The following is a 13,915-nucleotide window of genomic DNA, read 5'->3' on the forward strand; positions in this document are numbered from 1 at the left end:
AACGAGAAACGCGATGGATGATGGAGTTTATTACGTACGGGCGTGAGATAGATACACAAACGAGGGTTTTTATCGATCGTGAGGTTACTTTGAGCGCGAAAAATAAAAAGAAGAAAAAGAAACAAATAAAAAATAAAAAATCCAACGAACGAGAAAGAAAGAATCGCCATACTCGAATCGAAAGTGTGTCAACGTGGAATATAGTAAGACTCGAACGAGACTCGAAATTTTCGCGAAGGACCGATCTAACTCGTTTCGTTTCGTTGGAAATCGTTACGGGGCGCGTGCACGTTAAAATAATTCATTTACGGTGCATAATACATTGCACTCCCGTGATTCATCAAGTAGCAACGGAGATTAGTCTCGCACGGTCACTCGGTTACCACCGAGTGGCGATTATCTCGTTAAGCAAGGAGAAACGGACCGTCACGGACGGTTCATGGCATCGAGAAATATTACACGTCAATTAGGTTTACGTTGGACGTGAAGAGCGACGCGTTACGTTCGTAGGAGAACTTAACCGTGAGTATGTATCGGGCGTTCTCCGATTACGGCGAACAATTTTCGAGCCTAGTTCGTTAATTCAACGCTCAACGGCTTTTAATCGCCCCGGGTCTACCGGACGCGGTAAATTAATTTAACGTTTGAAATTCTAATGGTACTCGCGTACTCGTATTTTTGCTCCAATTATACCGTGAAACGTTGCGCGTTTCTCGCGTACGTTATCGGGACTTTCCTTCGAATTTCTCGCCAACGTACGAAAGACAATGGCCGTTATCGACGTGCAGGTTACACAATGGTGCCGTTTGTACAACGAAAGGGTTAACGGAGGATCGTACACCCTTTGAGAACCGAGACCGGATTAAGTACCCCTATCTCTGTTCGATGTTCCAGCCACTTAAGAATAGCAACCGCTACTTAACTCCCGGAAGCACTCGACACGCACTGTTCGTTAACACTTCGATTAACATATAGCGCGGTAAGCAACACCCTAACCCGTTCCGCGGTTATTAATATAATTGAAATCGTTTGAATGGATCAATTGCAAATCAACGTATTTCACGGTTCAGTCTAAACGAATAAGACAAAATCGCTTGAAGCGAAATGTACGAGTGCAACGTCTACTTAGCGACTAATTGGAACTGTATGTACAGTGGTTCACCACGTGTAACGAAATATGGTACAAAACGTTCAATTTCAAACACGTCGACTGTAAGTACCAGGTAACGCTCGTTTCCTCGTTGCAACTATGTGTGTAAATTCCTTGAGGTTTCTCGAACTGATATTTTTAATTCTAGGAGATTTTCGTAGGGTAATTTTTTTAATAAAAGTGTGAAAAATTACCAGGATTCGGTGATACGTGCATGTTTGTTCGCAGTGATAGAAATAAATTGTAAGAGGGACGGTGTGTAGGTAAAGAGACTTTATTTAAGGAAATTGATTAAAAGAAATATAACGAAATTCAAAGAATAATTATTTCCACGTGTATTCGGGTACACCGACGCAGACCCGAACAATATAAAAGTCGAATTAAAACATTAATTAATCTCTGGCAAATTTAATTTAATTTAAATCGGTTCCAGCTTACGGAGCGTTGAAAATACAACTGCAAGTGAATATGAAAATTTGTATTCCGACGTGGAAAATAGAAAAAGATGATTTCCCCTGCCTTCTTAGCATTTACGGAACGTAACACACAGCTGCGTGCTTGAGCGCCGAAAAAAGGAAGAAAAAAGAAAAAGAAGAAAAGGAAAGAAAAATGATACTCGGAGTGTACCGTGGTAATTAGGCGCCGGTTGGTACACCTGTGCGCAAGAATTAAACACGGTCCCTGGAAATCATCGTGTGTCCCGTGTGGTAATCACCTCGCATTCCTGCGATACGCAAAGGCGATGTTCCGCGATCAGAGAGTGCAAAATCACGCGAGTTAAATAACGTCTCGCGAAAAATGATCGCCGACAAAGGAAACTGACGGGCGCGGGTAAAGAAAAACGAAACGATCCGACGATGGAAAAATTCGCCGCGTCCAGATGCGCGAGAATATATATGTGTATCTATATGTATACGTATGTATTGACGCGCAGAATTTTGTGTGCATGTGTGTGTCTTGTATTACGTTTGTATTATGTTTGTGTTATATTTGTATTATGTTTGTCTGTTTGTATTATGTTTGTATGTTTGTAGTATGTTTTTATACTTGTATGTTTGTATTATATTTTTATGTTTGTATTATGTTTCTGTGTTTCTATTATATTTGTATGTTTGTACTACGTTTGTATTATGTTTGTATTATGTTTGTATTATGTTTGTATTATGTTTGTATTATGTTTGTATTATTTTTGTATTATGTTTGTATTATGTTTGTATTATGTTTGTATTATGTTTGTATTATGTTTGTATTATGTTTGTATTATGTTTGTATTATGTTTGTATTATGTTTGTATTATGTATTATGTTTTTATGCTTGTATGTCTGTATTATATTCTTATGTTTGTATGTTTGTATTATGTTTCTGTATTTGTATTATATTTATATGTTTGTATTACGTTTATATTAGGCTTGTATTATGTTTGTCTGTTTGTATTATGTTTGTACGTATGTATGTATGTTTATATTATGTTTTTATGAATATATGTATGTTTGTATTATGTTTCTGTATTTGTATTATATATGTATGTTTGTATTATGTTTCTGTATTTGTATTATATTTGTATGTTTGTATTACGTTTGTATTAGGTTTGTATTATGTTTGTACGTATGTATGTATGTTTATAGTATGTTTCTATGAATATATGTATGTTTGTATTATGTTTGTACGTATGTATTTATGTATTTATTAATGTATGTATGGTTACATGAATGTTTGTGCGTACGTATGTTGTATGTATATGTATGTTTGTACGTATATACATATCGCGTGAATAATTGCAATCGGGCGCGATTTACGATCGTTGGTAATTTCTGACCGCGCTAAGTGCACCGCGAGCTCGTAAAAGGGGAATGACGAATGTTTTGAAATTACGATTAAACGGTTACCGGTTATTTTGAGAAGCTTGCTTTCGCGATGACACACATGCACGTAGAGATATCTCGACGAACGGTAATAAAAGCAGGGAAGAAAGTGCGATAATGTAATCGCGGCTCGAGACTGAAAAGTGAGAGAGGTGTATGATCTCGTGTAAATGAAGACGCGTGCGGTGCGAGGGAGAGGGAGAAAAAAAACGAAGGAGAGAAAAAAAAAGAAGGTGGTAAAGAAGGCAGAGAGAAGGCTCGCTGCTGAAGTATGCCAAGACGTTCCGATGCCGTCTAGAAAATCGGATTACTTCGAGTATAAAATACGTGTCCCGAAAACCTATCGACTTCCAACCGATGCGCTCCCCGCCGCCTTATATCCGAGCGATGAGCATGTTTTATTCATGCTCGCCATTCATGGCGTCTGAACGCCGAAAGATTTACTACCGTCGACTTTCGTCTCGTCACGGATTCTAATTTCACGTAGTTGGTTCGCGAGACCACCGATTAAAGGAAACAGAAAAAAGAAAGAAAAAAAGAAGAAACACCGGATACGATTCTTTATTTATTTATTTTTTTTTTTCTTTCTTTTTTATGCTTCGAAACACGAATCAATTCGACCAACTTTTAAACCGGTCAGCTGAGACTCCCGACAGTCAAGCGTGAACTTGATCGTGACGCGTCCAATCGTCGTAATTACAGCCACTTTCTACTCGCTGTAACTCAGACGCAACTCGAGGGTCTCGAAGATTTGAAAGTAATTGAAATTCTTTCACGGACGTCTAACCCCACTGGATTCATCAACGAACGATTCGATCGTTCGTTACATTTTCTAAAAATTACGAAAGAACGATCTATTTTTCGTACGCTGAGTTTCTGTTTCGTATTCCCATGTTTTTTACACTTTTAACTTAATATTTTTTTCTCGGTTTGGAACGATCTCTTTAAATGTTACAAATAGATCTTTCTCGGTTAGTTTTCAATAGTTGTCGGTAATTGTCGTTTGTTGCTTTGAAAGTTCAATTTTTCAACGATAAAAAGACTAGGTAAATAAATCGATGTCTCCTTAAAAAGATTCTGAAAGAACGATCTATTTTTCACACACCATTTCTGTTTCACATTCTTCTACTTATGATACTTTTACATCAATATTTCATTCTCTACTCCGAGTGTAACTTCCACAAACATTACGAATGGACCTCCCATCGCTATTTGTTAACATCTCTTAAAAATGTCTATTTTCCATCCCTAAAACATCCACTTCAAACAACAAAAATTCGAGTCGTATGATGAAAGTCTTACAAACAAAATTCTGGAAAAAACCATTGAAAAATCAATGTCTACCCACCCTCGGTTGTACGAACCCCCGTTCAAACGAGTGTAACTCCCACAAACATTACAAATGGACCTCCCAAAGCTATTTGTTGACATCTCTCAAAAATTTCTATTACACATCTCTAAAGTGTCCACTTCAAACAACAAAGATTCAAAAGAGCAAAATATAATGAACAAAATTCTGAAAAAACCATTGAAAAATCAATGTCTACCCACCCTCGGTTATACGAACCCCCATTCGAGGATTTCTAAGACACTTAAGGCGTTCGTTGCGTGAACGCCGCCAGAGATCCAAGCAGTGTTAACCGTCGCGATAAATATTACGGTGTTTGGGTCCCATCGGGAATGGAGAATTTCAATCCAGGGAATCACGTCGGAACCATTGCGAGGGCTTTAACGACCGAAGCACCGGACGTGTCCAACGCGGGTTACCGGTCCCCGGTGACCTCTCCTTGACCTTCACCTACACGGTGAACTCACCCCGACCGAGGCGGGCTTCCGCGTAACAAACATATCGATACACGCGTCGACTGTCCGCGCGCGCGTTACGAGCGTGTATCCACTCGCGGGACTGGGATTCTCTCTAAACCGACCGTTCCGCGGAATCCAACGGATCGATGAACCACCGAACCGGGAACTAACCGCGATCCTCGAGCTCGATTCGAGCGATGCGAGACGTTTCTGACCTTCCCGTGATCGGTGCACGGAAGATTCGCGCCATTCGACGACACGGGAGTCTCTCCGCGATATGCAACGTTGGATTCTTTATTTATTTATTTATTTCTTCATTTTTTCTCCTTCCAACTCCGGCGAAAGTGCACGAGCGAATTAATTGGCAATTAATCGAGAGCGGAAACCACCGTCGACGATCGCTCATTAAACGGGCGCGCTTAAGATACTCGTATCGATAGTCATCTCGACGATCGGGAACCAACCATAGAGGTAGGGATGTATTAGACGCGTGCACCTAATTACGTGCAATTAGGCAAATGACTTGAAACCGAAAGAAATTTCGGAACAAAGAGCCGCTGGTTTTTCCAAGAATACTGGGCGTGCGCGAATTTGCATACCGAGTGCGCTGAAAGTATTAATTAACGGGACGGTACGAGCACACGGGGAACTGGTATTTTTTTCCCCGGTTTCACGAATCTGTGCGCGAAACGGGGAGAGAAAACAACGGATAACGGTGGAGTGACGAGAATCAACCAACCGGTGGACGGTATAACGGACGATGAACGATGGAAATTCGAGAAGACGAAACGGAAAGCCGGTGCACTAATGACGCGAAACGATACTCACGGAAGACCTAGCGAGGTGGCAAGTCGGTATTGTATAAGCGAGATTAGTAGTGACCGAGCCTCGGGAACAAGTTTCTCTAGAATCGACTCGGTGCATGAATTCTTGAGGATTCTCGCGCATGGTGCACCGGCGGTCGTTCGATTTCTTGGGAATACGAGCGAGGCCTCTTTCACGGAACGGAAGTTCTAGAGGCGATTGTGCCTTGGAAAAGGTGCGAAGTTCGATTTCTAACCCTTTGACAGACGTGAATATATTCCGGAGTTAGCTTTCTTTGGGTACTAGCTTCGGGGTGAATTCAATGTTGGAGTTCAATGGTAGGTGGAAACTTTCATTTGCACAGGACTCTAGAAAACTTTGGAAAAATTCTAACTAGCACTGGATTCCATTTTTGAAAAATGGTAACCAGTACAGGATTCCATTTTAGAAAAATTGTGACTAGCACGAGACTCTAGAAAAGTTTAGAAAAATTCTAACTAGCACAGAACTCTACTTTAGAAAAATGGTAAACTGTACAGGATTCCACTTTAGAAAAATTATAACCAGCACAGGACTCCCTTTTAGAAAAATTCTAGGGACAATTTTCGAGAAAAGTGTGCAGAATGTACGAAATGATTCCAGGGGTGAGAACAACACCTTGAAGATTATATTCGCAAATTATAGTAAATGTCTTCGAAACTGTACATGAAATGGGAAGAAATGTTTAATACGAAATTTTTTGGCATTCGATGTATGAATATTGAATTGGGTTGGAGTATGAACCCGAAGAATTTTCCGGACAGATAGAAATTGTGGAACGTAAGGTTTTTTGAACTAGGTGTAGTGAACTGATTCGCTCCAGTAACGGACAGCTGGAGCACGGATCGGAAAGATTTCAAAGTAATTTAAATATTAAGTACAGGATTTCCTTATCTGCAGTAACCCAAGGATATTCGTGACTTTATTTTCCAGTAGAATATTCTCCGGTTTATTTTTTCGTGCTCAACGAAAAGTAATTTAAAACGCGTTGGAATTAAGTGTGTAACTAGTGCAGAGTTCCGTTTTGGAAAAATTGTGACTAGCGCAGGAGTTCGTTTTAGAAAAATTGCAAGTAGCAGAGGACTTTGGGAAACTTTAGACAAATTGCAACTAGCACAGGACTCTGGAAAACTTTAGAAAAATTGTAACTAGCACAGAATTCTACTTTAGAAAAATGGTACCTAGCAGTGGACTCTAGAAAACTTTAGAAAAATTCTAACTAGCAAAGGATTCTATTTTTAAAAAATGGTAACCAGTACAGGATTCCATTTTAGAAAAATTGTAACTAGCAGAGGACTCTAGAAAACTTTAGAAAAATTCTAAGTAGCAGATAACTCCATTTTAGAAAAATGGTAACCAGTACAGGATTCCACTTAAGAAAAATTGTTACCATCACGGGGCTCCACTTTAGAAAAATTGTAACTAGAAGAGGGCTTTAGAAAACTTTAGAAAAATTCTAACTAGGACAGAATTCCGTTTTAGAAAAATGATAACCAGCACAGGACTCCACTTTGGAAAAATTGTAACTGGCACAGAATTCTACTTTAGAAAAATGGTACCTAGCAGAGGACTCTGGAAAACTTTAGAAAAATTCTAACTAGCACAGAATTCCATTTTAGAAAAATGGTAACCAGTACAGAATTCCATTTTAGAAAAACTGCAACCAGCACAGGACTCCATTTTAGAAAAATTGTAACTAGCACAAGACCCTAGAAAACTCAAGAAAAATTCTAACAAGCACAGAATTCCATTTTAGAAAAATGGTAACCAGTACAGAATTCCATTTTAGAAAAATTGCAACCAGCACAGGACTCCATTTTAGAAAAATTGTAACTAGCACAAGACCCTAGAAAACTCAAGAAAAATTCTAACTAACACAGAACTCCATTTTAGAAAAAAATAATAACCAGTAGAAAATTCGACTTAAGAAAAATTTCCCCCCGATTTTCGCCATCCACGTTAACCCAAGAATATTCAAAGCTCGATTTCCCATCAAACAATTCTCCATCGTACCTTTTCGTCCATTTAAAATGAAAAACAAACGACACACGGAAACCGCACGACCGCAACGTCCGCGATCTTAAAATTCAAAACGCTCGAGAGACACTCGTTTCGAAACAGCTGCTCGTTTCGTTCAATTCGTTTCGTGGTCGCTCCAGCGCGATACACGCCGACCAAAAGAAGGCCATGCATATTCGGTTTTACGCGGATGAATCCGCGAACTGCGTCGCTTCGTGGAGCAACGTTCGTTCCGGGCTGTGTGCCTCCTTTAATTGACCGTGTGCTTTTTTTCCCCTCCGTTACGAAGCAACCGCTCCTTACTTCGGATCCAGTCCTATCTTCGGGATTTCCTTCGCCGGGCGGTTAAACCGCGCACGCAATAAAGTCGCGTTTCCCCCGGAGGGAAAACCGTGGAAACGCTCGAGAGCGGACCAAGAGGCCGAGAAATTGCCTCCGTTGAGAAAATACCGAGAACAATTCGAATTGACGACATCGTGCACGGGACAACCATTTTCCATTCGAGCGATTCGTTTTCGAAACTATACACTTTTTTTCGAAAGAGTTCGTCATTGACAAAAACTGTTAATTCTCGAGATTTCTGTTTGGAAATTTTCGTGCATGCGGTGTAGTTGTTTATTTATCGAGTATCAAAGAAAGAAAGTTAGAGAGAGAGAAAGAGAACAAGTATCTTCGATACGAGACAACAGTACGAAAAAGAATAGAAAAGGGTGGTAAATACATACGAAGCAATAAACGAATGCATACGTTACCCAGATGCACCCAGATGCACTCATTGTCAGATACGAACATATGCGTATTCATCATCGAGACAAAGAGACAGTGGCTTCAGAGGGGGTTAATAAAGAGGGAAATTCAAGCAAGGTACCGGTGCTTGTTACCAAACAACGTAAACGGTTATTCCATCGTCATTCTTCGACGTTCCAAGCTTTATTAACCGTACCCAACTCGCAAACTCTTTGAATAATACCCGGTAGGATTACGCGACGAAGAAACGTTTACAAATTGACCTCGATCCGCGAAATCCCGTTCCACATCGATAATGAACGTTCACTTATCATTTTGTCCAACGAATACAACGAACACAAAGCTAACAAGCTTCTCTTCTCGCGAAGAGAAGCGTGCGCAATACCCAACAGTCCTCATCCGGTCGTAATTTGTCAGTTTCTGGTAAGTTGTGTTATTTAAACGTGTACACGCCGCCACGGGACGTCCGTAATAATCGATACCGGTCGCGACGAAATTGTGACGTAAACGTACGAGCAAACCGGAGAAATCATCGAGCACGAGCGACGGGACCATTAAGCGGAAACCTGGTGAGCGTAATCGTCAAGTAGGTCCCCGTTTTATCAATGATGCACCGACGGGGAGCTCTGTTGCACCGGACCTCTCGAGGTTGGATGCAGGTCGGTGCAATTCGTTTCGAACGAACGATCGAGCTGTCCTCTGCTACGTGCAACCGGTATTTCGACAAAAATCACCGACTCGGATGATACATCGATGGTCGAATAGATTCCCGCGTTCCATGTACCAACGACAAATGAACCACGCGCGACGAGACGCTCGTGTATTTAAATTCTATTTAAAGAGACGCCCGGGGTGGGACAAAGATGACGACGATAGGATCGATTACTTTTGTCCACCGTTACTCGCATCGTTGGGAAACCGGTCGGCCAGCTTCGGAGAGCTTTCGCGTTTCAAAAATCAATTCTTTATTTTCTCACTCACTTTGGTGTCGTCTGTTTTCTAAAGTTACGTTCCAAAGGGTTCATCCAAACGTACCGATCGACTAAGAAAGAAACGAGGAATGAAAATGATGCGATTGGAGAGAACTCGATTGCTTTTTTCGACAATTTTTTTTTTTTTAAAATACCAATGTTTTTTGACAACTTTCAAGTGTTTTTTTATGGTTATTTAACAATTGATCTACCAACCGGTCAAAACGACTGGTTTACGACTGCTTTTATAAGGAAATTTGCTTAAATTTCATTGCTTGTTTTTCGAAAACGTGATCTTTTCTATTTTACGCCGGTGGGAAATTTTTAACCTCAGTTTGTAATTTCTTCTTTTTCCTCATTGATTCATTTCTTTTGGGATACGCACGAGGTGTAGCTTAATATTCCGAAAGATTTCGGTAGTTCTAGCTTTAAATTCGAGAACGATCGAGTGATAGTTTTCCTTTTATAAATTCCTGTAGATACATGCCTGATTTCGCTGTATGAAAAATCATTCGGATAGGAATTATGTGCATTATAATGACAGAAAAATATTAACCTACTCAAGTCTGAAGATCACTAATCCAAAAGATCATTTAATCTCAGTATCTGTATTGTATATTGACACCTGTTCGTACCTATATTTATCGAATGGAGTACTATTAGGTTGTTTGAAAAATCGTTTCGTCTTTTCGGTGAAAACGAAACACGATTTTTTAAGAGTGTACAAACATTTCATTAAATTACACATTCTCAATTTTTCGAAAATCGTTTCGTTTTTTTTTACTGAAAAACGAAAGATGATTTTTTAAGAGTGTACAAACATTTCATTAAATTACACATTCTCCATTTTCGTTTTTTTTACTGAAAAACGAAACACGATTTTTTAAGAGTGTACAAACATTTCATTAAATTATACAATCTCAATTTTCGGAAAGTTGTTTCTTTTTTTTTTACTGAAAATGAAACATGATTTCTTAAGAGTGTACAAACATTCCATTAAATTATACATTCTCCATTTTCGTTTTTTTTTTCATGAAAACGAAACACGATTTTTTAAGAGTGTACAAACATTTCATTAAATTACACATTCTCAATTCTCAAAAAACGAAATGACTTTCCAAACAACCCAATAGTAAAATTACTGCATCGATATAATACATACAACAAATACACGATTCGACAAACCTAAATCGACATCCATCCCACGTCTGTCGATCGAGACCACGTTTCGTAAACAAACGAAATAAGATACATCGAAATCGCAGTCACTGGAAAGAAAAAAGTTCATTTTTCTCTCTCGTAGTGCACGATTTCGCACTAACGTGCAAAACACACCGGCGCGCGTGATCAGAGGTTAAGGAAACGAACATCTCCGGGAAAGTCGAATCACAGTCGATCGATCGGCATCGTTTCCGTCCCCGTGTCGGTTCGAAGTTACTTGCTTGAGCGACAGACCGATAAACGAGGGAACCAACGCGCTCTCTCTCCCTCTCTCCCTCTCTCTCTCTCTCTCTCGCGAAGGATTTCGACGCCAAACGAGGCCAAGTTCGTGGCCGACCTTCGTCTACGCGATTCCAAGCGAGATCGTGACTAAATGCGCGCCGAATCTACTTTCGATCGCGCTCGGCGTCCGGCAACACTTTATCCGCGAACGGAGAAACGACCCGTTGGATTTCACCGACCTAAAAAACATCCTTCCGTTTCTTTCCCGGCGTCTCGTGAATTTCGACGATCAAACGATTTAAACGCGCCTCACGCGTTCCGTATTCCGTGTCCGCGTGAAAAATCGTGCTCTCTTTCCGATCACGTGGATCACTACACTACACGCGTGTACCAAGAATCGGAGTACCATTGGAATTAGAATAACAATACCGTGAAATAATGTCGTTTCTCGACTCGCAACAGCTAAGTGCATCTTTCTCTGAGTTTGTTCCCGTCGAACTCGTATCCGTTAGACGTCGTACGGGATACCTTGGAGCAATTTCGCGTAACTCGAGCCGTGACTTTAACCCTTGAAATGTCTGTCCGCGCGTCACGGTACGCGAACGTATTACGCACGCTGAAACAACTTCCTAACAGTAATCGGACGTTTCGCGCGAGAACGTTGCAAAATTGTTGATTCGATCTAAATTTGCGAACAGGAGGAAGATGTTGGGGTAAATAGCGGCTCGTACCTTCCTAACGTGTCCTTTGAAAAATCCTCAATCACGGTGATCTCCGACGAAGCCACGACGATCATGGTAAAGCTCCTCTCCCATATCACGGAGGGGGGTTGTTGGTAATTTCTCGTCGATCGGCGCACTGAACGCGATACTCACAGCGGTGTTTACTCGCGCGGTTTAATTCATCGGTAACCTCGAGTGAAATCCCAAAGAGTCTCGATTCTCGATACTCGAGTCTCGAGTGTACCGGATCACACCTCGCGGACACAGTTCACGTGCGAAACCCTGCGAGAACCGATTGCGTAAGCCGGCGGTGTCTACGATACGATGTTCAACGAACCCTCGTGGCCCGACTCTTTCGAACAACGACTCGCACGGCAAGGGGTGTAGCACTCGTAGCACATCGATGTAACCGTTCTCTCTCTCTCTCTCTTTCTCTCTCACCGTCGGTACATCGTCCAGAATTCGTTTCGAGGTTCTTCCAACGAAACGTTCCACCTTTACTCTGATTCGTCTACATCGCGCTACGCGTCACCGTGCCCGAGACGCTCGCACGTTACGAGTCCCGTGGAGGAAGCGGTTCCTCCGAGCGCCGAACAATCACGGCTCGCGAGAAACATTCTAAACCGAATCACGGCCGAAGACTGATCGTGACGTTCCCCCACCCCTCTCTCTCTCTCGCCCCCCACCACTGCTTTCCACCTGCGAGCGCTCTTCCGCGGCGCGCTCACCGCGAACGCAAACACTCCACGGAGCTTCGTGATCAAAGGAGGACCGTGAAATGAGCAACGCTACGGCGGCGTCACGCGAGACCCCGATGCGGCACACCGTGCGCGGTGTTGCAGGGGAGAGGAAGAAGATACGACTGAAGGTGCTCCGCGCGTTCAAGGCGCATTCACCTTGGCTCCACGCACCTGTGTGCACGCGTGAGCGAATCCGCGCGCTCTGTGTGCTTCTCTCTCTCTCTCGTTCTCGGTCTCTCCCTCTCTCTCTGTCTCTCGTTCTCGTTCGCTCGTCCCCCTCTCTATCTCGTACTCGACGTCGTGCCGACGCGAACCGGAGTTTCATCGCGTAGGGCTCTCGAGATGTTTCGGAGGTTCGAAGGTCGCACTCGCGGTTCGAAGGTCCCCGATTATCGCGGTCGACCGGTTCTCTACAGGATACGCGAAAATACGCGGAATAGGGGTAATTTGTATCCGTGGGCGGTCATCTCGAGGACGAGGGAATCTCGAACGCGATCGAACGTTTTCGTTTCTTCGAGTGGGGGGTGGTGATTCGAAACATTTGATTGTTCGGAAAGTCATTTCGTTTTTTTCAATGGAAACGAAACATAATTCTTTTAGAGTGTGTAAACATTTTATTAAATTATACATTCTCCATTTTTGGAAACGAAATTACTCTCCGAACGAGCCAATAGTATAGATGTTTGAAACCATGGTACATCATGGTGCACATCATGGTATAATTTGTAATGTGGGAGATATCGTAGTGTCTTTCCAATGGGAAGAATTTTCCTGTGCCCTGGGTCCAAAAGGTTGATCTTTTTTCAAGTTTCTGGCGCGTTGAAGGTGTTGAGAACATTCCAATAACAAATTCTAATGACAGAATGACTTTCAACGAGGAAGATTCGACTTTCCAATTGCAATGTTAAATTGTTTCACCGATGTAGATCTTCCAACTGGATAGAAACGATATTAATCTATATCGTGAAGAAAATTGTCGTTAACATAGAACGAATAATTGCAATAACGAAAGGAACTGTGAAAGGATCTCGTAGAACTACAAATGGACTCCAGAATTGCAAAGTCGAGGGTAGTATCATTGCTCGACCGAAATATTTTCTAAGATTCTTTCTCTACAGATGAGAACAAATATTTCGATTGTTCTAAAATTATACCGAGAGTCTATAGGTATCCAAGGTTAAGGTACAACGTACTTAAAACGCCAGACAGGACATTGTTCTAGACTTTAGTGGTACACTACCCTTAATTGCCAACCTTGGTTCGTACGTGGATGCTATACTTGCGGACGATTCCTGGAACATGTCACTTAGGATTCCGGAACTTCTCGGCTGGTTGCCACTTAAAAGGGAATTCTTCAACAATTAATTGAAATATACTGCGAAACCGTATCTAATCTTGTCACAGCTTGTACGAGGAATGTTCGTTCGAAGGAGCTGCTGCTTAGGGTATTCCACGACACAACCTTTCTCGATGGTGCGGTATTAATGGTAGAATGGCGTTGATGGTTAAAATGCTTTTAGTTATTTACGAGAATCGCCTAAACCACTTTGCGCGGTTAACATTCTACGTTACACTTTCACCGCCCTTTCAAATTCTCCGAACATAGTTCCAG

General features: G+C 41.7%; 1 protein-coding gene across 2 annotated transcripts in view; it reads right to left on the bottom strand.

The window, feature by feature from the left end:
• LOC143148684 (WD repeat-containing protein 47) overlaps window positions 1-12,153 on the bottom strand; it is a 164,787-nt gene extending 152,634 nt beyond the window's left edge. Inside the window, exon 1 of one of the 2 annotated variants that reach the window (XM_076315261.1) lies at window positions 11,573-12,153. In XM_076315261.1, the coding sequence (XP_076171376.1) occupies window positions 11,573-11,637 (65 nt within the window). In that variant the 5' untranslated portion in view covers window positions 11,638-12,153. The remainder of the gene's footprint in view (window positions 1-11,572) is intronic. The other variant, XM_076315262.1, reaches the window with a different exon arrangement.
• Window positions 12,154-13,915: the final 1,762 nt, after the last annotated feature.

The sequence above is a fragment of the Ptiloglossa arizonensis genome, chromosome 6, assembly GCF_051014685.1.
Source record: "Ptiloglossa arizonensis isolate GNS036 chromosome 6, iyPtiAriz1_principal, whole genome shotgun sequence".
NCBI classification, from domain to species: Eukaryota; Metazoa; Arthropoda; class Insecta; order Hymenoptera; family Colletidae; genus Ptiloglossa; species Ptiloglossa arizonensis.